This window comes from Mustela putorius, unplaced genomic scaffold, assembly GCF_011764305.1.
Source record: "Mustela putorius furo isolate JIRA1106 unplaced genomic scaffold, ASM1176430v1.1 tig00003863_pilon_pilon_pilon, whole genome shotgun sequence".
Classification (NCBI taxonomy): Eukaryota; Metazoa; Chordata; class Mammalia; order Carnivora; family Mustelidae; genus Mustela; species Mustela putorius.
In genome coordinates, this window is record NW_025422015.1 from 17,185,887 (window position 1) to 17,212,990 (window position 27,104).

Consider the following 27,104-nt stretch of genomic DNA (forward strand, 5'->3'; position numbering starts at 1 on the left):
CATACAGCTTCTCTGGGGCTCTTTCAGTTCAGCTGTAAAGTAAGAATAGTAACTAGGGAGGACAACACTTCACAAATATTGACTGAGCTCTTCTTTGTCCCGGGCACTGTTCCAGGAGGTCTATGTAAAGAACCATATTTAATCATTCCATCAATTCTATGAAGCACATAGTATTGTTTTATTTTACAAAGAGGAAATTGAGGTGCAGAGGTTAAGTGACTGACTCGAGGCACATGGCTGGTAAGTGGTAAAGCAGGGAGTGGGCTCCAGGGTGGCTCTGGAACTCTAGTTCTTAGAGCTTCTGTCTGACCCACTCACATAAACAATGACTAAAAGCCAGTGAGAAAGGGCAGGGGGCAGGCCTGTGTGAGGTCCAGTATTATTAGAGAGAACATGGAGGCAGCACACACATACAGCAGTGAGTTTGCTAAGAGAGATTAGAGAAATAACTGTGGAAATGGTGGTTCAGGGAAGACCATCGAGTTTACAGGAACTAATGTTAACGTCAACCCATGCTCTCTCCTTTAGAGAACACAGCTGTGTATCTTTTCTTAGGTGAATCATTCCTGAATCACATTTTCGGGGCTGTTTTTAGATGCTTGATTTTTAAGGGCCCTTGATATATAATTAGAGAGAAGAGGAGAAAGAGGAGTTAATATTTTTCAAGAGAACTGGTTTACAACTTGAAACAAAAGAAAATCTGCTTTTCCTTTCAGCGTGAGGAAGTTAGAACAAGACGAAAGTCAATCCATCTGAAGGTAGCAATATAGTTGGGCTCTCATTCGGTGGTTAGGAGGAGTCCTGCACAGCTCCTGCTTTCTGGAATGGGTTCATTGCCCTCTGGTGCTTTTTGTTAACTGTTTTAACCTCATTGCCCACAATAAAGAACCGATACAAGCATATGAAGATATTTTCCCTATTTCAAAAGACACTTGCAATATGTAGGAGCCACTTGCCGTGTGTGGGCTACTGTTCCTTCATTAAAAAACATCTGTTGAGTGTGGTGTAAGGAAATGGTCCAATTTCATTTTTCTGCATGTGGCTGTCCAATTTTCCCAGCACCATTTATTGAAAAGGCTGTCTTTTTTCCATTGGACATTCTTTCCTGCTTTGTCGAAGATTAGTTGACCATAGATTTGAGGGTCTATTTCTGGGCTCTCTATTCTGTTCCATTGATCTATGTGTCTGTTTTTGTGCCAGTACCATGTTGTCTTGATGATGACAGCTTTGTAATAGAGCTTGAAGTCCGGAATTGTGATGCCACCAACGTTGGCTTTCTTTTTCAATATCCCTTTGGCTATTCGAGGTCTTTTCTGGTTCCATATAAATTTTAGAATTATTTGTTCCATTTCTTTGAAAAAGATGGATGGTACTTTGATAGGAATTGCATTAAATGTGTAGATTGCTTTAGGTAGCATAGACATTTTCACAATATTTATTCTTCCAATCCAGGAGCATGGAACATTTTTCCATTTCTTTGTGTCTTCCTCAATTTCTTTCATGAGTACTTTATAGTTTTCTGAGTATAGATGCAACATGGAGGCTTAAGTGGGTAGAAGAAGAATAAATGAAACAAGATGGGATTGGGAGGGAGACAAACCATAAGTGACTCTTAATCTCACAAAACAAACTGAGGGTTGCCGGGGGGAGGGGGTTTGGGAGAAGGGGGTGGGATTATGGACATTGGGGAGGGTATGTGCTTTGGTGAGTGCTGTGAAGTGTGTAAACCTGGTGATTCACAGACCTGTACCCCTGGGGATAAAAATATATGTTTATAAAAAATAAAAAATTAAAAAAAAAAAAAAAAACATCTGTTGAGTGTCTTTTGACTGTGTCAATCCCCTGTGTAAATGTAAATTGACCAAGGCAGTTTCAAGTTACCAAGACTTGGCAGTTCAGGCAGTTCACACCCCCATTGAATCCTCAAGTGAATCTGGGTCCTTCCCTGCCTCCAAGATTTATGTGAGGCCCATCAGCCCCTGGTTAGTTCAGTTCAAAAGCATGTATTTGTCAGGTGCTGGGGATACAAAGACTGTAAGATGTGAAGCCCAATCTCAAATGGCTCAGAACCTCATGATTCCTTAACTCTGCTCTAGCTTCAGAAGGACAGAAGGGGCTGGGGGCTAGATACCTTCTCTGGGTAAAGCTGGGCAGGGTTTCCTCTATGCCCAGTTTCCCTAGTTGGTCTTGAGCTTGAGAAACTTGAATAGCCCCAAAGGGGAAGTCACCAGAGGTGGACACATTTGACTGTTGAGCCTCTTAGAGCCTGGTTGTTCTCCTCACTGGTGGATGAACATACAGTGCATAATAGGAAAATCAAATTTCCTCAGCCCCAAAGACAGAGGTTTGCGAAACCACAAGACTGATTACCCTGACCTTTCATGAGTTCGCTCTTGAAAACCTCACCACTTTTTATAGGTGTATATTAAGTACTAATTTATACATGAGCTTTCCCCACAGTATAATGAAATGGAAATATCTCTGAGCGTCAGGCATATAATTAAAACTGCAACATTCTTGGAGGAGGTAGTATTAGCTTTGAGGCCACTAGGAAAATGCTCCCTACCATTTCGCTACACCTAGAGATCTGTATTTATACAACGTAACTCTTGGAACAAATGTAGTAGCCACATTTTATAATATTTCACCAATGATGTTGTCATAGATTTACCCATTTCAATTTACCCATGTCATTATCTATTTTTTTCCTAACAGAACGACCCAGGTACAGAGACAGGACTTTCTCCTTATGGTGTATATTAAATGAGGCTGGACTAGAAAATCTTTCCCAAAGGCCAAGATATTACAAAAGGAAAATAAACACAGAGAGTGGGCACAAATCTGAATGATGTGGCTTACAGATAGAACTAACCAATCATTATTTGGAAGTTCATTAAGTAGACACCTCCTTGCTGATATTTCACAGCTTTGATAAGCCAGAGGCCATCTTAAATAATCATAACTCAAGGGGCACCATTAAGTAGCCCTCCATTGCTCAAAGCCCATACCTGGTCAGGGAAGCTCAAAATGAGCCCCGAGTTCCCACTCCTTTTTGAGGTCTGCTGAGTTCCATTTTTTCTTCAAAGACCAGCTCTTACCCAGATGACTGTCATCAAGAATGCTCCCCCGCATCCTTTACCGGCGACCAAGCATAGCTTATATACCATCATAGCAACATCACATCATTAAAATAGTCCAAGCCAATATTCATTAAATGGATACACACATGGAGGAATGAGGGTTCTTTCAGTTCCAAAAGATGCTGTAGGAGGAGGGCACCAAAATCATAAAAGCATAGAACAGTGGAACAGGTTAGGGTACCACAGGTAATTTGGTGTGGCTGGTGAACTGGTGGAATTGGCAGAATTGCAAAAGGGAAGTTCAGACCAGATCATGAAGAATCTCATGCTCCAAACTAAAGTTGTAATCCTACAGCACTCCCAGAAACAAAACTCTGTGTGCCAATCCAACAGCTCTATGATTTAGGATATGAAATGGACGGACTATCAGAGAATCAGAGCTGTACTTACAGGCCATAAATCTATGGGAACAAAAATGCTTTTGTTACTCATAAGTTGGCACATGACTCCTGACATCGATGTGGGTGTGACGTATTTTCACTTCAGTGCTGAATAAATTATCTTATCAGTACTGACAGGTTAGAAAAATGACTTATCTTAATTTAAATGTTTATGCAGGAATATCTTCCATTATGTTTTCCCAAATTTGAAACATAGTGCCTAAAAACTTTACAAACATTTAAAAACCACAAGAAAATCCTAGTTATCAACAACTATCTTTGTTTAAGTGTGCTATTTCTTTTCCTTAAAAAAATTGCTAATTCTATTTTTTTATTGCTCCTTTGCATTATCAAAACAGGTAAAAGGACAAATATTTCTTGATAAATCCTTGTCTGTTAGCTTTCATAATGTAGGAATTCTGTTGCTGAGACTCTTGGAGGTCTGCCTGTTGCTTCTCCTTTGAAAACAGAGCTGTGAGCTGCCCACCCATCTTCACATACACAGCCAGCATCGGGGCCCAAGCCCAGCCTTCTTCACCAGGACTGCTGTAGTTACGGTCTTGCTGGTCTCTCCGGTTCTATTCCTGCCCGCACCCAATCTTTCTCCCTTCAGTAATGAATCAATCTATTTGAAATACAGATAGGTTTGTGGTGTTCCCTGTATAAAGGGCTTCAGTACTTTCCCACTGAATTTCAGACGGAATCCAGATTCCTTCCCAGGGCTTACAGCGATGGGAACTCCAGTTCTATGTGGTTCTTCAAATTCTTCTTGGCCACTCTCCTCTTCCTTACTCCCCCGCCCCCCCAAACACACTGGGCTTTTGACAGTTCCAAGGAACTGTCTTTTTGGATGAGATTTTTTTCTGTCTCAGGGGTCTTTGCCTGGAACCCTGCCTCCCACCCCAAGCTGACTCCCAAAACCCTATCTGAGTAAGTTCTGTGACCCAGTCCTCCAACATTATTCCTGTTCATAGCCTAATCACCAAATTTATAAGTCCTTGTTTGTTTGTTTGTTTGTTTGTTTATTTTACTTGTTAATTGTGTCCCTCTTCCTGCTAGTGTGGGAACTACAGAAGGGCAGGAACCCAGCTGTATTCCCCATTAGATATCAACATAGTAGCACCTACATTCACTTCCTGCGGCTGCCTTCACCATGTACCACAGGATGAGTGGCTTAAAACAACAGAAATTTGTTTTTTTTAGTTCTGGAGGTTAGAAGTACAAAATCAAGGTGTTGGCAGCACTGTGCTCCCTCTGAAGGCTCTAGAGATGGCTCCTTCCTTGCTTCTTCCAGCTTCTGGGAGTCCCAGGCATTCCTTGGCTTGTAGGGAATCCAGTCCCCCATTTTCAAATAGCATTTTGCCTGTGTCACTGTGTCTTCATCTGGCCATCTTAAAAGGAGACCAGTCATATTGGGTCAAGAAGTCCTTTTTAGTCCAATTTGAATTCATCTTAACTACTTATGTTTGCAACAACCCTTTTTCTAAATAAGGAAACATTTTGGAGATTAGGGATTAGAACTTCAGTATATCTTTTTGGGAAGGGCACAATTCAACTCATAATAGCACCTAACAAATATTAGTTGATGTTTCTCATTAATATGAATGGAATTGACTGTAGTGTATTCTGTATAGGAGACAAAGAGCTAAAGCCCAAGGCCAAGGCAAAATATGTTATTTCTACAACTTTACATTTTGCTATGGTTCCAGACTGACAGAAGATCTGTACTCAGCGACTAAAAAGACACCAGAATAGACTCAAACACACCCTTCTAAGAAACCCTGATTTTCTAGTCACCATACATTGTCCGAAGATTGTGTCAAAGCAGAAATAGAATTCCTACTTGCATTCTTCAGGATCAGATATGGACCAAAAAACAAAACAAAACTCTGACAGGGAAAGGAAAATGGTCTCCTACTACAGTGTGTGGTGGGATCTAAAGAAATAAATCAATGGCATCTATATCTAATATTTATTAGTACTTACATGGTTTTATATATGAATAGCTAGGATAATAGGTGTTTTTACATCAGTCTTATCTTTGTTTAAATTCTGATACGGATTAGTTTGCAAGGGTAGCCAGTGAGTGAGGAAGTTAAGAGTGCGGGTTCTGAACCCGGCTCCTCCACTTAACAGGTGTGTGAACTTGTATACCTTCTCCATGCTTCAGTTTCCTCATCTGTATAATGGAGATGATAATGGGGATACCGTCCATAGGACTGTTATGGGAATTGTAGGATTTAGTTGTATAAAGTGCGTAGAATCGTGTCAGCTACATGGTAAGGATTCAATAAATGTTAGCTACAGTTTTCAATATATGCTAGCCATTTGCCTCACTTCAACTAAATATGATAACATGTAAAGGTTTTCACAATGTTTAAATTCTTATGCAAATTAACTTTTTTTTTTTAAAAAGATTTTATTTATTTATTTGACAGACAGAGATCACAAGTAGGCAGAGAGGCAGAAAGAAGGGAAGGAAGCAGGCTCCCTGCCGAGCAGAGAACCCAATGCCGGGCTTGATCCCAGGACCCTGGAATCATAACCTGAACCGAAGGCAGAGGTTTTAACTCACTGAGCCACCCAGGCGCCCCGCAAATTAACTTTATTCACATACTGTATCTACTATTAAAACAAAATCTCTTAGCCTGTCATGAATGGATCTCATAATCAACATAATTTTTAATATTGCCAAAAGATATCCTACTGAAACCAAAACTAACTGAAGCTAGCAGACAGTCCATATAACTCTTCTTTGCAGGAAGGTCAAACCTCACTGTGCCAAGGGACTTCTTTTTCCATTGATCAAAGATAAATTATTAAAATTCCATAATTAACAAATGTTATAAATGATACAAGTAAATAAACTACTAATAAAATGATGAATATACATTCCTGGAAATACATGCATAGAGACAAGATGGGAAGAAAGGTAATTACGTAGCTTAATTTTGCTCCGATAAGAAATAGTTCAGAAACTAGCAGACCATGTCATTATAAGCTCTGTTTTGTGTGCTGGGGTGACAGAGATGGGCTGATATCAGAACGTGACCTCCTTTTTCATGGTAGGGCAGCTCCTTGGTAATACTTTGACAAGGAATATGATACAAGGGAATGACTCCAAATTGATATCTTTTCTGCCTATGTATTCAAATAAACAATGTCAATCGAAATGAAGGCTCTGTAGACTAAAAGCTGGAATATTCTTTCCTCAGAAATAGTGTACCAAGGGCGCCTGGGTGGATCAGTGGGTTAAAGCCTCTGCCTTGGCTCAGGTCATGATCCCAGGGCCCTGGGATTGAGCCCCACATCGGGCTCTATGCTACTCTCTCTCAGCGGGGAGACTGTTTCCCCCACTCTCTCTCTCTGCCTGCCTCTCTGCCCTCTTGTGATCTGTCAAATAAATAAAAATAAAATCTTTAAAAAAAAAAAAAAGAAAAAGAAATAGTGTGCCAAACCCTAATATCCATTTTTTAATGGAATTCTATTAAAGGTTTTACTACTCTGAGTCCTTGTCAGTGGATTTACAACGAACTTAACTAAGGATTTATCTTTTTAAAATAATGTATCCAAAAAGTTGTCACTGCAATCCTCACTTGCTATTAAAAAGCAAATAAGTTCCCAGTCTTCTGACTGGGTTTTCCACTTTTTATAAAGGTAAAATCAAACTATTAAAACATAGAGAGCAATCCAGACACAACGTGTAAGGGGATATACAGGCTGTGAATGCCAGGAGGAAGAGATTATTGAGCGCCACCTTGGTGGCTGGCTACCAAAACTGTGGTGATACATAGGATTTACCCATAACACAGACTTTTGGAGGAGGTGCATGCATTTCACAACATTTCTAATTAAATATATCTTCTTTTTAGAAAGTAGAATGACATGAGAAAATAACTGTTTAATGTTTTAGTTTATTGTCACACTATTAATTTTCTTTAACCTATTTTGATAATTGAAATAGCATTTTTTAATCAGACAAAATAGACTTTATTTATTTAAATAATAATAATTTAATGAGGCAAAATTAACCTCTTTAAAGTGAACAATTCAGTGGCATTCGGTGCATGCACTACTGTGACATAGAATTTCTAGAGGATCATTTAAAAAATTATAAAACATGAATCAAGATGTTGGTTGAACCAATGAAGATTAATGATTGACAGCACATTCCAGAGAATGGTTCATTTCAGAATAGCAAAACTGCTTTATTTCCTCTTAACAATGACCAAGAAAATTAAATTACATTAACATGAGCAACACTTTTTTTTTTTTTTTAATTCCAGGTTATGTCTTAAAACTGTTTTGGGTATGTTTTAGGCACTTGAAAATTCTGTCAGTTTACTTACATTAAAAGATAAGCAGAAGGGGAACCTGGGTGGCTCAGGTGGTTAAGCAACCTACTCTTGGTTTCAGCCCAGGTCATGGTCTCAGCCTCTAGAGACAGATCCCCCACCCCCATCAGGTTCTACCCTCAGTGCAGAGTCAGCTTGAAATTCTTTCCCCTCCTCCCTCTCTCCCCTCTCTTCCTCCCCACTGAGCGCACTCTCATGCTCTCTTTCTGTGTCTCAAATAAATAAATAAATAAATAAAATCTTTAAAAACGAGCAGAAATCAGAGTTGTTGAAGATAAAGATTTATATAGATTAAACATTGGAATATATGTCCGGACTCTAATATCTAACATAACTTGTGTTTTAGATCTCCAAACTTAAGTTGCCATACATTGGAATGTTCCAGTTTCTGATCAGTTAGTTCTATGGAGCTAATATATTTTGGTAATATCTTCCATCTGTGATATTATAATACACAGTCTATTTTAATTTTCATTCTTACAAGATGCTAACCATTCTTCACATGCACATGTCATATGAACATGGAGACCACACATTTTAGATCTGAAAGACCCTTGGAACTTTTTATGTTAAAAGTTTTGCTTACTTTGGAAGAGTTGGAAAACAGGATGCTTCATGGGACTAACCCTGCCCCCCATGTTCCCATTTCATCCTCAAAGCTCTTATTAAAAATCAGAACTTGGGGTACCTGGGTAGCTCAGGGGGTTAAAGCCTCCGCCTTGCTCAAGTCATGACCCCAGGGAGTGAGCCCCACATTGGGGGGTCTCTGCTCAGCAGGGAGCCTGCCTCCCCCTCTCTCTCTACCTGCCTCTCTGCCTAATTGTGATTTCTGTCTGTCAAATAAGTTTTTTTAAAAAAATCAGAACTTCTTGATAGCACAGAGCAGTATTAATTCAATGATAATTATTCATGGCATATGATCTCCAGAAAAAAAGACTAATACCCTTGATACACAATGGTTCCAGAGAGTTAGAAGGATAAAAATCGAGACAGACATTGGGCAAGTTGTATCCTTTTGAGATCTCTCTGCCCCTACTAGATATATACCCATACAGTGATCAGCTTCTCCTTATTTAACTTTCTTCTTAAAAATGAAACTGAGATATTTTAAAAAGATGATCAAGTTGAAAGTAGGAGCCATTACAAATATAGCATGTGCACACACACCTAAAAACACACTCAGCTACCTATATTTTGGTTACTCTGCTGCATGTGAAAGAGATTTTGGCTTAGAATTTTAGGGTCACAGTTACAACGTTTAATTCTAAAGCAAAGGACTTTTTTCTCTCTTTTCATTTGGTTTGTGGAATTACAATAGATCATATAGAGCTACTCTTAGCCAGGGATTACCCCAAGGATAAAACTAACTTCTTTCTCCGACATTAGCCCCAGCCAATTTACACAAGAATTATGGGACTGTAGCTAAAATTAGACCAGTCTTCAGTGACTTAGCTAAATTTCATTTCCTAAGTTTGGTTTTCAGTATCAAAATTTGTTATTTTCCAAGTTCATTGACTAAAATATGTGTATTTAGGATGAGATGTGTCCTTCGTAAAATCTGATTGTTTATAAGCCAGGGCTTTGTGGTCTCTCCAATATTTTAAGTTAACATTTTGGTTCTTACATGTTACCAATGATTTTTAAAATTTATTTTAATTCAAGGATCATCTTTGTTTTCTTTTATAAGAAACTGTCCTCCACTTTCCTTTTGTCTTTTTCTCATTTGTTGGTAGTATCTCAATTCTTTAGCATTTCTCAACAGAAGATTTCTACAAATTAAACCTCTAGGATACAGTTTTCTTAGAGCACAATTATATGACCATATCAGCATTTAATTAAATATGTTGTCATCTTTCAGTGGTTTCTTTTCTAATTATTGCTTTATTATATACTTTAGCAAAGCTAACCTATTGCCAATCTCCAAAACTTGAGCATTTCGGGGCCATTTATCCTAAATTTTATTTCTGTATCTGGTAAGGGGATTGTTTCTGTTAATAGCTGATGCATTAACCAACTACCCACAAATGGTTTAAAACAATCACTTTATTATCTCTCACAAATCTGAGGTTTAACGGGGGCTCCACTGGATGGTTCTTCCTCTGGTCTCATCTGGAGTCTCTCATGCAGCTTCAGTCTATGGCAGATGGGGCTGGAGGGTCCAGGGTGCCTTCTTTCTGGCCTCCTGGTTGGAAAGCTTGGCTCCGCTAGGACAGCTGAACATTTCCCTTTCTGCGTGGCCTCCAGCAGAGTGGCCCAGCTTTTTACATGGCAGCTGAGGACTTCCAAAAGGGCAAAAGTAGAAAATGCTAGACCTTCTAAAGACTTAGTCCTATAGTTAGTTCTGCCACATTCCATTGGTTGAAGTCATCGAGTCAGCTCGGTTTAGAAGGAAATAGGACATAAATACTGGAAGGTGCGGCTAGTTAAGGCCATGTCTGAAGACCAACTACCACAGGAGTTATGTTTTCCTTTTTCTCCATTAAGACCTTGTTTCTTCTCTACTCCTTTTTCAGTTCTCTGCATCTCTGGTGGTTTACCCAAGCCTACAAATATCACCTTCTTATCCATAAATATGAGGAATATCCTACAGTGGAGCCCACCAGAGGGCCTACAAGGAACTGAAGTTACTTACACTGTGCAGTATTTCATGTAAGTTGGTTCTTTTGCTTCGGGCTGGTTTATAAACCCAAGATTCAGACACCCAGTAACTGTGCAAAGATAAACCATCTACTGTACTAAATGGAAAAAAGAAAAGTTTTCAGTATTCCCTGCTAAATTTTCTTGAACTGTTCTGTGAGATTAAATTAGAAAACCATTTCTTGGTGTAGACAGAAGCATTGGGGGCTTAGGTGAGGGAAAGTTATGTTAAGTGGGGAGAAGTTGGTCAAAATGTTATTCTGTGGCTGAGAAGACAAGGAAATCCATTGTCTCTGAAATGTCTAAACTTAATTGGAATTACAGACATTTTTAAGTGAAACTGAGTGCAGATTACTGTGCCATTAGCTCTTCCTATTGAAGATAGTGAATGGACATTTCCACATTTCACCTGTCCCCCAAAACTCATTATACATCAACAATGAATCTTGGAACACTGCATCAATAACTAATGATCTATTTTTATGGTGACTAAAATAACACAAATTTTAAAACTTCATGGCAAGCAAGAAAGAATGCAAGTTGTATAGATGATGCCCATGCTCAAGGAAACCGAGGAAATGGCCAAACCTCAAGCCATAAGCCATGGAGCGTACAAACGAAATACTGTGAAGTCTGAAGGAAAACAACTGCAGAAACTGAAAATGAATCTAAACCTTCTTAAACTCCAACAGTAGAAAATAATTCTACAAGAATAAATGTCATAGTATTAAAAGGTGTACCTAACAACCTAAGGATTTCTGCCACTAGAAATTGAGGAAATGTCCCCATGAGCCCCAGTTTGGAGCCACGGAATGTCAGAGAAAGAGGAGCTGAAAGAGAAGTCATGGGCAAGTGACACTTTCACTGTAAAGGCCCAGTAGCCCCGGTGAGGCGGGTGCAGGAGGGAGGGAAGGTGATGATGGCTGGGAGGCACCCAAGGGGGACTACGACTTTACTAATGTATCTTATAGCGCATCAGCCTCCAGCAGTTGCCAAACGTGAGGGTAGGCAGGCTCTCCAGAAAAGGGAATAACATGATTTGGAGAGCAAGTGTGTGACATACCCTCTGTCCTATACCCATTTGTCCATAGAATCTGGCATAGCCCCTCTCCATTATTACCAGAAGGAAGAAAGACAAACATACACACACACACAAGTGAAAAGTTCCTTAAAAGGTGAAAAAATAATGATACTGTTATGCTGAAAATAAATAAATGAAAGAAAAAAAAAGCTTTCTCATGGAACCAGGGAAAAAATTCAGACAAATAACTATTCATAGTTTGAGTCTTTATACAACATGATCTCTAATGGTAAATCCAAAGAGAGAGAGGGAGGGAGGGGGGAAGGAAGGAAAAAAGGAAGAAAGGAAGAAGGAAAGAAGGGAGAGAGGGGAGAGAAAAAGAAAGCAAGCAAGAAGTTAAAGAAAAGATTCTAAGACAAGGGGAAGAATTTTTAAGCAGGCGGCAGAGCTTACGGAAGAGTTGGAAAATAAAAATGTTATATAGAGATGAAAACTCTATGGCTAACTGATAGTAATTGAACAAGTGAGAATGTCTGGAGTTGTGCATAATGAGTACATGCTCAATCTAGGAAAATGTAATAAAAACAATAGGAAGACTTATCCTGGTGAGGTTCTTGAACTTTAGGAAGAGGAAGTACTTTATGACTGTCATAGCAAGAGCAGGGTGCTCAAGGGACGCAGGGGTAGGGGGATGATTTCTGTCTGCTGACACTCAACAGAAGAAAGTGATACATTCTCTGAGGGAAAAATAGGTGTGATCTAAATGCTTACCAAATTTCAATAGACATATTTTCAAGCAAGTGAGATGTCGGGAGAGCACTCCCGTGAGATCTTCTTGAGAAGGAGAAAACCACTAACTAAAGATGATATCCAGCTGACAGAGGTAAAGATGAAGGAAGAACTTAGTACTGACAAGATTAACTGTCATTGTAAAAAGACTGGTACATGCACTGAGACTATCTAAGTGAAGAACTGAGACTAAGTATTGATGGGGAATGGGGTTATCAGAATTTCTTATAAATGTTTGAAAGCTAAACAATGATATAACAAATTAGAAGGTGGGGAATATCGATAAGTGTACTGAGTTTCATAGCAAGAAGCCATTAAATGTGATCTAAAATGAAAATATTTCATCACCTTGATAACCAAACTTTCAATATTTTTCATGAACCGTTTTCTTACTTGAAAAGATCTTTTAGAAACCACTAACTCGTGATGATGAAACACTTAAACTACAACAATTCCTTTAATCTCACTTCAATTTCTTTTTCTGTTGAAGTTCAAATCAGAGGGCATCTAGGTGGCTGAGTTGGTTAGGCATCCTACTCTTGATTTTGACCTCAGTTATGAACTCAGGGTCCTGGGATTGAGCCTGGGGGTGGGTTCGGAGCTCAGCGTGGAATCTGCTTGGGATTCTCTCTCTCCCAATTTGCACTCAATAAATAAATAAATAAATCTTAAATAAACTTCAAATCAGGCTAAATTTGCAACCTTGATTAAAACCATATGTATGGTATAATCTAGTTATTGTCTGTATATGCAGCCTACTAGTCATTCCTGGGTGAATAGAGGAGCATAATGAGATGTCCAGAATCATGTATGCCAAATGTTTTAGGCTAATGGGTTTTAGAGTGACTTCCTTCTCTGTTGATAACACATTTCTGATTTTCTGAGTTAAAGAAAAAAAAAGTACCCTATTAGCCACAACAAAAAGAACAAAGTCTCTTTTCTCTATGAAGAAGATATTCTGACCTCTAAGGCAGGGAAATACTTCAACAGCTATTCACAATGACCTCACTTATCTAGAGCCTCATTTTCGTTTTTGAAGGGTTTCTCTGGAAGCTGGTGTTTTAGGAAAGGAGACATCACTCTACAAAGAGGAAGCGGCTGTTGAATGTGCCCTGGCCTCTTTTTCCATTAAGTGAAGCAAAGAGTCTGCAATGTCCTTTATGTGTTTGATTCTGAAAAGGAAAACAAAAAAATAGAGTGATCACTGCTCTGTGAGAGCAAATAACTTAGACGGTACAAATTTCCAAAATAAATTAAGAAACTCTCCATGTCAGAGGTGCTGACATGCTTGTGCACGTCCAAGATGGACAGAAATACAGAGCAGTGTCTGTCACTGACAGGGCTCCAAGCTCAGCTCCAAGGCCAAACAGTCCTTGGTTTGCAGCCAGGCTGTCATTCTAGCCAGGTAACCTTGGGCAACTTACATATTATGATTTTACATTTTGGAGTGAAGTTTGTTTCCAAGTAAAAGATGACATTTTAACAATAGTTTAAATTCTACCTGCCAAGAGAATTTAGTGCATAAAATATATAGTGCACTATGGAAAACACAAGCTTTGGCACAAGCTATGGAAGGTGGCTCAGAATCCAGTAAAGTGTATTTTCTCCTCCATCAACCTCTGTCATGGGAAGCTGCCCTGCCCCTGGCAGGAGTGAGGAAAGTGAAAGAGAGGGGATTCAATGGGTGATGGTCGTATTTTACAAACCCTAAGTCAGGAGCTGTTGTTGGACCATGAAATCAGTTTTGACAGACATAGCTAGCATTATTTTCAATGGAAAGGACTTGAATGGTGTGAAGTGGACTGGAGTGAAAAATAACTGAACTGATGGCATGCACTACAGTTTAAATAGAATCTTGTGAAAACTTTGTTTTAATATGTCAAATATGTGTATGTTTCTGTGAGCTGGCTCACAAGGTAAAATGGATTACATCTTTTCGGCTCACAGACAAAAAATGTATAAAAGCCCTTAGGCAATGGGGACTGCTTCCTGGAGAAGTTGGTTGACCAGGTCTTAACTGAATTTCTAACGTCTTCGGGCAGGTATGGTACCTACGAAGCAGGAGACAGTGGCCTTCAGAAATCTGTTGCCATATTCTGAAAGGAGAAGATACCCCTAAGCTTAAATAATAAAGTCCACATTTCCTCATTCTCAAGACATGCTCTTGCCTTGACTTACGTGATGCCTGCTTCTCCTATTCCCACTCTAGCTGCCATTTCTTTTCTTTTTTATTTTTTAGGTAGGCTCCATTCCTAGTGAAGAGCCAGTACAAGGCTTGAACTCAGAACCCTGAGATCAAGACCTGAGCTGACACCAAGAGTCAGATGCTCAACTGAATGAGAACCCCAGGTGCCCCTTTAATTGCTATTTATAACTGTACTTTGCATCCAACCTTTAAATCTTGATGATCCTGGAATTTTATGCTAAGCTTTGCTCTGGCTCCAGGATCATTTCATTCATACCTAAGCCTTCAATGAACAGTTTTGTGCCCTTGATTTCAAAATCACTGCCTCCCACTCAGCCCTCTTTCCTGAGCCCCAGGGCCTACTGGGCATCCATGCAGCTGGATGTCTTTCACATACCTGAGGCTCAATGTGCAAAAAACTGAACTTGTTACCTTTCCTTCCTCCCCACTTCACCCCATTTCCCAGACGTACTCCTCGATATTCCTTCTCTTGGGAAACATTACCACTATCCCAGACAAAAAGAGACACCATCCTGAACACCCTCATCTCCCTCATCTCTTACCTCCACTCAGTCACCAAGTTCTGTTTCCCCTCATAGTTCTTCCTTTTGTCTTGTCATTTGTTCTACTACCACCATCCTTGTTCAAGCCACCGACATCTTCCCAGCTGGACCACCATAGTATCTCTCCAAGTGCTCCAGGACTGCCACCCCTACCTCTCTGCATTCTCCATGCTACACCTGTTAGCTTTCTAAAACCCTGCTTTTCTAAAACCTGCTTTAATGCCTTCCTAGCCTCCCACACAACCCTCTCTCACAGGCTTAGCCAGTGGCACTTCAACTCTCTATACCTCAGTATACCTATAGTGTTTCCCATCTCTATACCTCAGTGTTTCCCATCTGAAAATTGATAAAAATATTTTCCCTTCTTTACCTGCTAGGGGTGTGTGTCTTTAATAAAGGAAAGAAGAAATCAGTATCAACAACCGAGTCAATATCATCACTATCACTACATGCCACAGTTGGCATGCACTCTACCCTAACCAATTTTCTCTAGACTCTTCATGGAAAATAGATATTAAATTTATGAGAATGTCAAGGTATTTTTTCTTCCAAGAAAAAAATGGCTAGTATTTCTTAAAAATAGCCCATCAGGGGCGCCTGGGTGGCTCAGTGGGTTAAAGCCTCTGCCTTCTGCTCGGGTCATGATCTCAGGGTCCTGGGATCAGGCTCCTGGGATCAGGCTCCACATAGGGCTCTCTGCTCGGGGGATGGGGGTGGGGGAGCCTGCTTCCTCCTCTCTCTCTGTCTCTCTCTGCTTGCCTCTCTGTCTACTTGTGATCTGTCTGTCAAATAAATAAATAAAAATCTTTTTAAAAAATAGCCCATCAAATTGACCTTCATAGGCATAGTGCACTAAAATCATACATAGATAATTACTAGAAGAATTGATCATAGAATATGTAAAAATTTTACTGTAGACCAAGAATAAAAAAAATACAGGCTTTCAAAATGTACTATCCACCTTATAATTCACAGAAAGGAGAGGTGATTGCAGAAACTCTGACTCATGCTCCTGAGAGGTAATGAAAAAAATTGCCAGCAGCAAATGTGGATTCTTTTTTATCTCAGTGACAGGTAATTTTGTTGTTCCGCAGTGAAGGTCTGAACTTCCATTGAGTTTTGTGTAATAACTGCTTTTTTTTCCTATTGGAAAGCACAGAGGGCACCTTGTTATTAATTCAGTTTCTTTCTCAGCAGATATGGGCAAAAGAAGTGGCTGAATAAATCCGAATGCAGAAATATCAGTAGGACCTGCTGTGATCTCTCTGTGGAAACTTCTGATTACGAACATCAATATTATGCCAAAGTTAAGGCCATTTGGGAAACGAATTGTTCCAAATGGGCAGAAACTGGACGATTCAATCCATTCTTAGAAAGTAAGTAACACACTGTAAACTCCAATAATAGCAAGTTCTTCTGTCCATCGAGCGTACAGTATCAGCCTCGCAGACGGCCTTACTAGGAGGCCAGGGCTCTGGACACTCTGTTCTGCGCTCTGTCCCTCAGTTGCTGGGTGATCAGCCCATGGTGCCCCACCTCTCTGCATCTCAGAGTTTCATCATGAAAATGACTGGTTTTGCTCATTGTCAAACTAAGTGTCTTCTTGTTCTGAACATGGTAATGTGATGACGTATTTCTAGGTGTAACTCAGAATTCAGGCAACATCTTCCTGATGTTTGCTTCTTTCATTTTTGCATCCCTTGTTCTGTGGCTGATTCAGCCCTAGAGCACCCACTCAGAGCTGCCATAATGAACTTTACAAGAGCTTCTCACTGGAGCCAGAATCTCTCCAGTGGTGCCCTTCTAGATCAGACTTCAGCAAACTATGTCTTCAGATCAAATACACCGCGGCCCCCTCTCCATTTGTCTACGGACTGAGAGCTAAGAATGCTTTTTACATTTACATAAGTAAGAGCTACAACAGAGATCATATGGCCTGTAAAGCCGAAAGTACTTCTTGTCTGAACCTTATAGCAAAAGTCTGCGAACCTCTGTTCTAGACCATTCTGTCACTTAACACTGTTTCATTCCTCCATGGCTGATTTCCACCACACATCAAATCATGTTAATGTTATTTATCACCATCTTTTCAAGTCACAGGAGTGTTGTAAACACTTTTAGTTGTACTTACCACATGTTTACCCATGAGATTAGGCACCAAGTAAATACAAGACTTGAATTTTCTGTTTCATATTGTATCAGGGAGTATGAAATGATCGTTTCAAGATGTGGCATAACTCAGACTCACCTGAGAACAATCTGAGTCATCTCAACTAAGAGGGGGGCTTTAGAGACTTTGATTCCAGTAGGGTTATATTGTAGTTTTATCCATGATGATTTCTACATCTGAGTATGATAACTCCCTCTCCCCTCCCCTTTAAGCACAAATTGGCCCACCGGGGATCGCTCTGACGACAGATGAGAGATCCATTTCCATTGTTCTGACGGCTCCGGAGAAGTGGAAGAGAAATCCAGAAGACAGTTCTCTTTCCATGCAACAGATATACTCTAATCTGAAGTATAATGTGTCCGTATATAATACTCAATCTAATAGAACGGTGAGCCTGGGATGGAAGAGGGGCCTTGAATCTGTGCCCTTCCTTCAGCTAGTGCTGGAACGAGCAGCCCAGGGGCAGGGCATCTGGGAAGGGGTGATATTCAAAGACATGCTGAGCAAGGTATAGTGGAAGCTGATACATAGACATCTCAACAATGTCCTTCAGATTTCCCTTACAGACCCTTTCTTTCAGTGGGGTCTGATGTTGCTATTGGGTGTGGAACGACTGTCTACCTCACTCTGATGGAAAGCTTCGACTTGCATGACATCTGTCAATCACTCTCCAAGAGAGAAAAAATGTCAGCAAGAACACAGGGCAAGATGAGCAAGAAATCCGTCCTTATGTTCTTATTTAGAATTGTCCCCCAATGGTCCCAATTCCTGATCATGCTCTGCTGAGCTAAAGGAAAAGGGTATTTTAAAGCCATTGCTAGAAAAAAAATTTTTTAAATCTTAACTCAGATATCCATTTATTAGTATGGAAAAATGTTCATAATTCTACTTGAATTTTTTAAAATGCATGACAGTATATGTTAACTAAATTCAATTTAAATAAAACTTTAAAAAAAAAAAAAAAGCCCAGCTTGCAGCAATAAAGGATTTAGTGGTATCTCAGTGTTCTACCTCCTTCTAGAGCTGTCTGTCTGGTATTGGAATTCCGTGGCTCTAACTGCTGTTTGCCATCCCCTGCCCTAGTGGTCCCAGTGTGTGACCAACCACACTCTGGTGCTGAGCTGGTTGGAGCCAGACACTCTGTACTGCGTCCACGTGGAGTCCTTTGTCCCAGGGCCTCCTCGCCTCGCTCAGCCTTCTGAGAAGCTGTGTGTCCGTACTTTGAAAGGTAAGCTTAAAAGGTCTCAGCTGGTCTGTGGAGGGAACTCTAAGGAAACTAGGAGAAGTGTGGCAGTTAAAAACAAGGTTTGGGGGACGCCTGGGTGGCTCCATTGGTTAAGCGGCTGCCTTCGGCTCAGGTCATGATCCCAGCATCCTGGGATCGAGTCCCACATCTGGCTCCTTGCTCGGCGGGGAGCCTGCTTCTCCCCCTCTGCCTCTGCTGCCACCCTGCCTGCTTGTGCTCTCTCTCTCTCTCTCTCTCTCTCTCTGGCAAATAAATAAATAAAATCTTTATTTAAAAAAAAAAAAAGGTTTGGGTTAATCCACGCCTACCAGGAACAGTTTGAGACAAAGGCTGAAACAATCATCACCATAAATGCATTGAGCAGCCTGGGACTCTGCCGTTGAACTTGGCCACCATTAGAACATGTTTGCATCTTCTCAAGGAACTCTCAGCACCTGTCCTGATATCTGCAGCCAACAAACTTCTTCCATGCAATTAGAATTTTACACACATCTTTTTATTTCTTAATTATAGTCCCTTTCGTCAAGAGAAGTTCTATGGTCTTCAAGAACGTCAAATGTTAGTGCTAGAAACAAAACACTATTCTAACAACACTTGCAGACAGCAGGCTTTGCTCACTCTCGGGAGTACAAATTAGAGCTCTGCAAGCTGCCTTCAGCTATCACTCACGGGCTGCATGAGCGTCTGGGATCAGCAAATCCACACTTACTCCTTCATTTTCATTGCTTCTCTCTCCTTCCTTTTGCCTTCTTCTCATGTTTTCTGAGTTTGGCTGAAGAGTCTCATTCCTGTTAGGAGACATAGGGTTAGGAGCTTGGCATTTGTGTATTTGTGCTTCCCCAAGGGTCAGAGGACTTTCCACTCAAAACCTGAATATTGAAAATTAACCCTAAAGTTGACCTTCCTCGAATGGTCCCTCATCCATTATTCTTCCATCTCCCTCTTCCAAACCCTCTGGTCCAGGACAAATGCCACCCCGCATCCCCAAGCCTGGTTCCATCACCAGCTATAGGATGGCCAGGGTGACAGGAGCCCTGCTTTCCTCACGCTGCACAGAGCACAGAGCACAGAACACAAGTTGAAAATGTCCTAAGGAATCCAAAGGGGATTTTGTGATTTTCAAAAGTGAGAAGCTATATTTTTGAATCTCTGTCCTTTCATACCTTCCTCTAAAATGAAGGGTTCTCTGCCATATGTCAAATAAAACTGAAATGCAGAGCAAGCAAAAGCAAAACAAAGCAGACTGAAGAAATTGTTTCTGTATTTGGAAAAAGTGCTCTGTTTACAGCTTGATCAGTGGTCAAGTGGTAGGAATGAATTTCCAGTGGAGAACGTTTAAGCAGTTGGCTCACTGAAAGCAACTCAAATACGGATTCCATTAAATACTTCCCGGTAAGAGATGCAGCCAACTTTCTCACTAGTCTAGGAGAGGTGACAAAAGAAGGACATATATTTTTGGGTTCTGACCTTTTCCCTCATAGCCCAGCTGGACCACCTCTTTTGGGACCATCTTCGAGAAATACTTCTGCTCTCCATAATCCCCTGGTACTAAAATACAATTACAGTTCTGTAATTTTATTCTGTAAGTTTATTGTGCAAACATGTTCTGCTGTATACTGAATGTCATTGGTCATTGTTGTCATGGCATGTTTTAAGTAGGGCAAGTTCAATCCAGAGACCAGAGTTTGCATTCAGAGGACTAGGCTGCATCGTGGCCTCATGTGCAGTCGGTGATGTTGGCCACCTGCACCACCTGAATTGTGCTTTGCCACCTTTCCCTGTAGAACCTGAAGACGGGTTCTTGGGAGTGGTTTGGGGTGGAAGAGGCTGCCCTTGGAGCCCTGTACCTATACTTCTCTCACTGGCTCTTGTTGACCTCCCTCATTGTCCATGACACTTCTGTTTCCCCTCTTTCACTAGATAGCTATCTGGAGAGTGACATTGCTCTGTCCTAGGCATCAAGAGTATCCAAACAACTGTACAGATGAAAGAGCTCCCATGACACTCTCACTGAATTCATCAGTATGTAAGGAATATACTAGAATTTTTGCTATGTGCACTAAACCTCTTTTTCTACTGCTGTATTAGTCAGGGTTCTCCAGAGAACAGAACCAACATATTACATATGTAGAAAGACAGAAAGATTTATTTTAAGCAGATGCCTCACATGACTGTGGAGGCTGGTGAGCTCAAAATCTGTTGGGCAGCCCAGCAGGCTGGATTCCGAGGAAGAGTTGATGCTACACTTCTTTTATGAAGGTTATCTGCTGGCAGAAATCTCTCAAGGTGGTCACCATTTTTTCTACTAAAGCTATCAACTGATTAGACAAGACCACCCATATTATAAAGAGTAATGTGCATTACTCAAGTCCATTCATTTAAATGATAATCTCATCGAAAAAAGCCTTTCGGGAACATCTAGAATCATGTTTCGCCGAATATCTGGGTACCATGGCCTAGCCAATCAGCACAGATAATTAACTATTACAACTTCCAGTATCCTAGAGGAGCCCAACAAATATAAAACAGTCACATGAGTCCTATTGTGAATACAACTGTATAGTCTCGTGAATGGAGGGCCAGCACTGCTTTCTTAAAAGCTGTTCACCAAGTCTTTTCATTCTTCTATGGACTTTTACTTGTCATGAACCCACAGTACAACAGGACCTGGAGGGGAGTCACTGCCATTCTCAGCAACACCAGCTTAGCCACTTCCTACACACATCCCAAATTCCAGATCTACCCAGAAAGTCTAGCCAACGCACTCAGAGATGGTTCTGTTAGCCGCACAGAAGGTGACGTCGCACATTCCTGATTTCTACTGAATATTTGGAAATGGTTGAGTTAAATGACTGTATGGAAAAGTGAGGGCAGCTTAATAGGATCTTATCAAGAGGGTTCTGTTGCTTGGTTTAAAGTGTGTAAGTTGCTGGAATAATAGACACACTTAGCTTCAAATATAAGAACCTGCATGAATCTCACGGTGAGACAAAAATGTTGGAATGTCTGCTGATTGGGTTGGTGATGCATCCACACTGTAAGGTTTGTGACAAGTCCAGATAAGTCCTGAAGAAGAGCTCTTGTCAGAGAGTAAGAATTCTGAGACCCCTTATCACTTTTCCTTCAAGCTTCTCAAATTATAAATGAAAAACTGAGCTACTACTTGTAAGTAATCAACCCAAAGTCTCCTGACATTACCAATGTTTTCCTACCACCACACTGAATCACAACGCTCTATTTCTCTCTCTCTCTCTCTCTCTCTCTCTTTTTTTTTTTTTTTTAACAGACCAAACATCAGCAGTGAAGGTTAAAATCATCTTCTGGTATGTTTTGCCCATATCTGTCACTGTGTTTCTTTTTTCTGTGATGGGCTACTCCATGTACAGATATATCCATGTTGGCGAAGAGAAACACCCAGCAAATTTGGTGAGTGCTCAGTGTGGCAGGAATGATCATAAACCCTCCCTTCCAGGCCAGTACAAAAGGAAGCTCTAGAGCAGACACAACTCCCTTTTACAGGCGGGTTTAAAGAGTGGATGAATAAGAAAACACTTTTGCTACTAGTCACTAGTAGCAAAGAGATTCCTCAGCTTTGACAAAGATTTCACATGTCATGAGCAGATTAGACTAGGTCTTGAGGTACACAAATAAATTTAAGTCAGATCCATGCCCTTCCGGAGGTTCAAGTTAAGTTGGGAATGGGAATTTCAAAATGATACTTAAAGGTTACGATGAAAGCAAACAGTTAGGACTGTAGATGTACAGAGAGTTACAGGGAGAGCATGGAAACCCTGCGTAGGGGACCAGTAGAAATTTTACATCTGGCCATGATTAGGAAAGGGGAGAAGGAGTTAGAGCACATACTTCTGGCAGAAAACCCAGAAGGGTCAAGGTGCGTAGATGTTTGGAAAACCACGTGACATTGCTGGACAACAGGTTGCTGAAGAGGAGTTACTGAAGTAAGATCAGAGAGTGGGTGTGAGAGCCAGGTAACAGGAGAATCGGGTGTTATTCAAGCAGTTTGGGCTTTTTATTGTCTTGGCTAGGAGAAACCTCTATGGGGTTTTGAATAGGCAGTGTTGAGGTCAATATCGTGTTTAAATCCAGTTAGATAGTGGTTCTAGTACACTGCTGGAGGGAGTAAGACTAGAAGCAATAAAAGGAGCTAGAAGTTGGGGCGCCTGGGTGGCTCAGTGGGTTGAGCCGCTGCCTTCGGCTCAGGTCATGATCTCAGGGTCCTGGGATCGAGTCCCGCATTGGGCTCTCTGCTCAGCAGGGAGCCTGCTTCCTTCTCTCTCTCTCTCTGCCTGCCTCTCTGTGTACTTGTAATTTCTCTCTGTCAAATAAATAAATAAAATCTTTAAAAAAAAAAAAAAAAGGAGCTAGAAGACTGTGCCAGTTGTCCAGAGCAAGAAAGGAAGCATCTGAAAGAGGAAAATGGGATGTAGAGCTTGAGACTGGCATGGAATGCGGAGTACATTTAGGAGGGAAATGGCCAGGACAAGCATTCAGAGCAAGGACAGCAAGAAAATATTAAGAAGGAATAAATATGGTTCTGGAGGGTTTAGAAGGGCTGGGCATATTTTAACAATAAGAGTGATTTATTTGCAAAGTATTAAAATATATATTCACATATATATGATGATGCATAAGGTATTCCTGTTAGTTCGGTTTTAAATGTTTCTCTTATTCTGCCTGCTTTTAGACATTAGAGGTAGGTTCCTAACGGCACAGGGAGACATTCCTGGGAGAAACATTCACAGGAGAATTAAGCGTATGTGACTTTCTGAAACTGAAATGTTATAAAAGAATGAGGCTGAGGAATGTTAATGTTAAATGAACTCACTTCACGGGGTGGACAATGAGGATTCACACTTAAGTCATGACTGGACATCGCAAAAGACACCTTCCACATATCCCTACCACCATGTTAATCTCAAACCTGACATGATTGAGAGTTTCTCTATCAGCCATAAACAGGCAGATGGATTTCCCTTTTTGGCCCCATTACAGTGGGATTAGATAGCTATGGGGGAAGTGAGGGAAACCACCCCTACTCACGCGCCTCCTTCCCTCTTTGCATCCAGTTTGCATGCCCATCCACATTTCATGTCCAGGGTAGGGTGTATCCCAGCCAGGCCTGGGAGTCCAGGAAACCACTGCTAGTTGACAAATACATGGCCAACAGTAATTAACAAAGCAATTTCCAAACTCTTTCACTCAGCCCTTGCCACTTCTCATGTGGCAGAAATTCTGATTTTACACAATTAAAAACTGAGGCTCAAGAAATTGAATAAGTGCCCTGAATTCCCTAGGCCAGTTAGGGGAGGGAGCAGTCTACCCTGATCCTTGGACGGGATATCCCCACGCCCCCCCCAGGGACCACTGTTCACTTCCATAAGCCTTTGTGTGTACGTGTCTCAGGTCTCTTGCCTCCATGTGAATGAGGCTTTCTGTTTATTCCGAGAATAACTGTCACTTCCATGAGTTGGTAAGAATAGGTTTATAGAACTATGTGATGACAGTATAAGTTCTACTTAACAGCTGTTTTTCATGTCTCTCTCAAGTGAAAAGGTGAAAACCATTCTCTTCTCTCTTTATAGATTTTGATTTATGGAAATAAATTTGACAAAAGATTCTTTGTACCTGCTGAAAAAATTGTGCTTAATTTTATCACCCTCAATATTGTGGAAGATTCTAACACTTCTCATCAGGATGTAAGTGTAAGGGGGAAAAGCAACGATGTATGGGCCCTGAATGAGCCCCTCGAGGACCAGGAGCCACATCAGGAGGAAATGGAGGTGAAGAACTCAGGGTATGCTTTACATTGGATGGACATTTTCTGTGACTCTGAGGAAAGCTCCAAGGGTATGTCCCTAACCCAGCAAGGGTCCCTGGGTGAAACAATGCCCACAGATAAAGCCGCCGTTGGATACGAAGAGGCTGTAAGAACTGTTGATATCTGTGTGGGGACTGGAGATCAAGAGCTCAGACTGCAGGAAGAGGCATCCCTTCAAGGACAATTCTTGGAGCAACAGGCAGCTTTGGCAGACCTGGGTTCTCCAACACCACTGTATCCCTATGCCCCTCAGCTGCGAGACTTGGGCCAGCTGTTGCCGAAGCACGTGGAAGCGGAAGAGGAGCCAGGTGAAGAGGCATCCACCACACTGGTGGACTGGGACCCTCAGACTGGCAGGCTGTGCATACCGTCCTTCTCTGGCTCTGAACTTGACTCTGAGGGATGTGAGCAGCCTAAGTACAAGGAGCTCACAGAAGAAAGCCTCTTGTGTAGATTCTATGAGGATCAGGCTCCAGAAGAGTCATCAGAAGAAAACAAAGCCTATCTCCTGAAATTTATGGAGGACTGGGGATTACATGTGCAAATGGAGGACTAACACCTGAACTTCCCTTTGCCACACCCCTGCTGTTATGAGGCACATGAGTGCGTACATAAGAGTGACCAAACAATAAAGGATGTGGGATGAAAGAAGTTGACTCTGATTTTCTATGTCTGTGAGAATTATTTATCTCTTCTATATTCTCAAAGCGCTTGTTTCATTCTGCCTCAACTGGGGGTTGGTTCATGCATGTGGGTCTCTCGTGATGATGGTGGGCATCTGGAATGTAGGGGCTGATCCACTAGGTTGTATGCATTCAAAAAGCTTTGGAAGGCACGTATAGCATGGAGCACTGGGTGTGGTGCATGAACAATGAATTTTGGAACACTGAAAAAAATAAAACTAAATTTAAAAAAAAGTTTTGACACATTGGATGAAGAATTTACTCAGGTGAGCGTGTTTGGCTTCTTGGTTGACTATTTTCTTTTTCATTTTCTTTTTTTTTTTTTAATTTCTTTTCAGCATAACAGTATTCATTATTTTTACACCACACCCAGTGCTCCATGCAATCCGTGCCCTCTATAATACCCACCACCTGGTTACCCCAACCTCCCACCCTCCGCTCCTTCAAAACCCTCAGATTGTTTTTCAGAGTCCATAGTCTTTCATGGTTCACCTCCCCTTCCAATTTCCCTCAACTCCCTTCTCCTCTCCATCTCCCCATGTCCTCCATGCTATTTGTTATGCTCCACAAATAAATGAAACCATATGATAATTGACTCTCTCTGCTTGACTTATTTCACATAGCATAATCTCTTCCAGTCCTGTCCATGTTGCTACAAAAGTTGGGTATTCATCCTTTCTGATGGAGGCATAATACTCCATAGTGTATATGGACCACATCTTCCTTATCCATTCGTCCGTCGAAGGGCATCTTGGTTCTTTCCACAGTTTGGCGACTGTGGCCATTGCTGCTATAAACATTGGGGTACAGATGGCCCTTCTTTTCACTATATCTGTATCTTTGGGGTAAATATCCAGTAGTGCAATGGCAGGGTCATAGGGAAGCTCTATTTTTAATTTATTGAGGAATCTCCACACTATTTTCCAAAGTGGCTGCACCAACTTGCATTCCCACCAACAGTGTAAGAGAGTTCCCCTTTCTCCACATCCTCTCCAACACGTTGTTTCCTGTCTTACTAATTTTGGCCATTCTAACTGGTGTAAGGTGGTATCTCAATGTGGTTTTGATTTGACTCTTCCTGAGGGCTAGTGATGATGAACACTTTTTCATGTGTCTGATAGCCATTTGTATGTCTTCATTGGAGAAGTGTCTGTTCATATCTTCTGCCCATTTTTTTATATGATTGTCTGTTTTGTGTGTGTTGAGTTTGAGGAGTTTTATAGATCCTGGATATCAACCTTTTGTCTGTACTGTCATTTGCAAATATCTTCTCCCATTCCGTGGGTTGCCTCTTTGTTTTGTTGACTGTTTCCTTTGCTGTACAGAAGCTTTTGATCTTGATGAAGTCCCAAAAGTTCATCTTCACTTTTGTTTCCTTTGCCTTTGGAAACATATCTTGAAAGAAGTTGCTGTGGCTGATATCAAAGTGGTTACTGCCTGTGTTCTCCTCCAGGATTCTGATGGATTCCTGTCTCACCTTGAGGTCTTTTATCCATTTTGAGTTTATCTTTGTGTACGGTGTAAGAGAATAGTTGAGTTTCATTCTTCTACATATAGCTGTCCAGTTTTCCCAGCATCATTTATTGAAGAGACTGTCTTTTTTCCACTGTATATTTTTTCCTGTTTTGTCAAAGATTAATTGACCATAGAGTTGAGGGTCCATATCTGTGCTCTCTACTCTGTTCCACTGGTCTATGTGTCTGTTTTTATTCCAGTACCATGCTGACACTGACTTGGTGATCACAGCTTTGTAGTAAAGCTTGAAATCAGGTAACGTGATACCCCCAGTTTTATTTTTGTTTTTCAACATTTCCTTAGCAATTCGGGGTCTCTTCTGATTCCATACAAATCTTTGGATTATTTGCTCAAGCTCTTTGAAAAATACTGGTGGAATTTTGATCAGAATGGCATTTTTAAAAGTATAGATTGCTCTAGTATCGACATTTTAACAATGTTTATTCTTCTGATACAAGAGCATGGAATGGTCTTCCATCTTTTTGTGTCTTCTTCAATTTCTTTCATGAGCGTTCTGTAGTTCCTCGAGTACAGTTTCTTTACCTCTTTGGTTAGGTTTATTCCCAGGTATCTTATGGTTC

General features: G+C 40.9%; 1 protein-coding gene across 1 annotated transcript in view; it reads left to right on the forward strand.

Annotated features, from left to right (window-relative positions):
• IL20RA (interleukin 20 receptor subunit alpha) overlaps positions 1–25,346 on the forward strand; it is a 38,117-nt gene extending 12,771 nt beyond the window's left edge. The window contains exons 2-7 of the mRNA XM_045066316.1: positions 10,389–10,524; positions 16,268–16,446; positions 17,453–17,628; positions 18,324–18,468; positions 21,773–21,912; positions 24,090–25,346. Of these exons, the coding sequence (XP_044922251.1) occupies positions 10,389–10,524; positions 16,268–16,446; positions 17,453–17,628; positions 18,324–18,468; positions 21,773–21,912; positions 24,090–24,881 (1,568 nt within the window). The 3' untranslated portion in view covers positions 24,882–25,346. The remainder of the gene's footprint in view (positions 1–10,388; positions 10,525–16,267; positions 16,447–17,452; positions 17,629–18,323; positions 18,469–21,772; positions 21,913–24,089) is intronic.
• Positions 25,347–27,104: the final 1,758 nt, after the last annotated feature.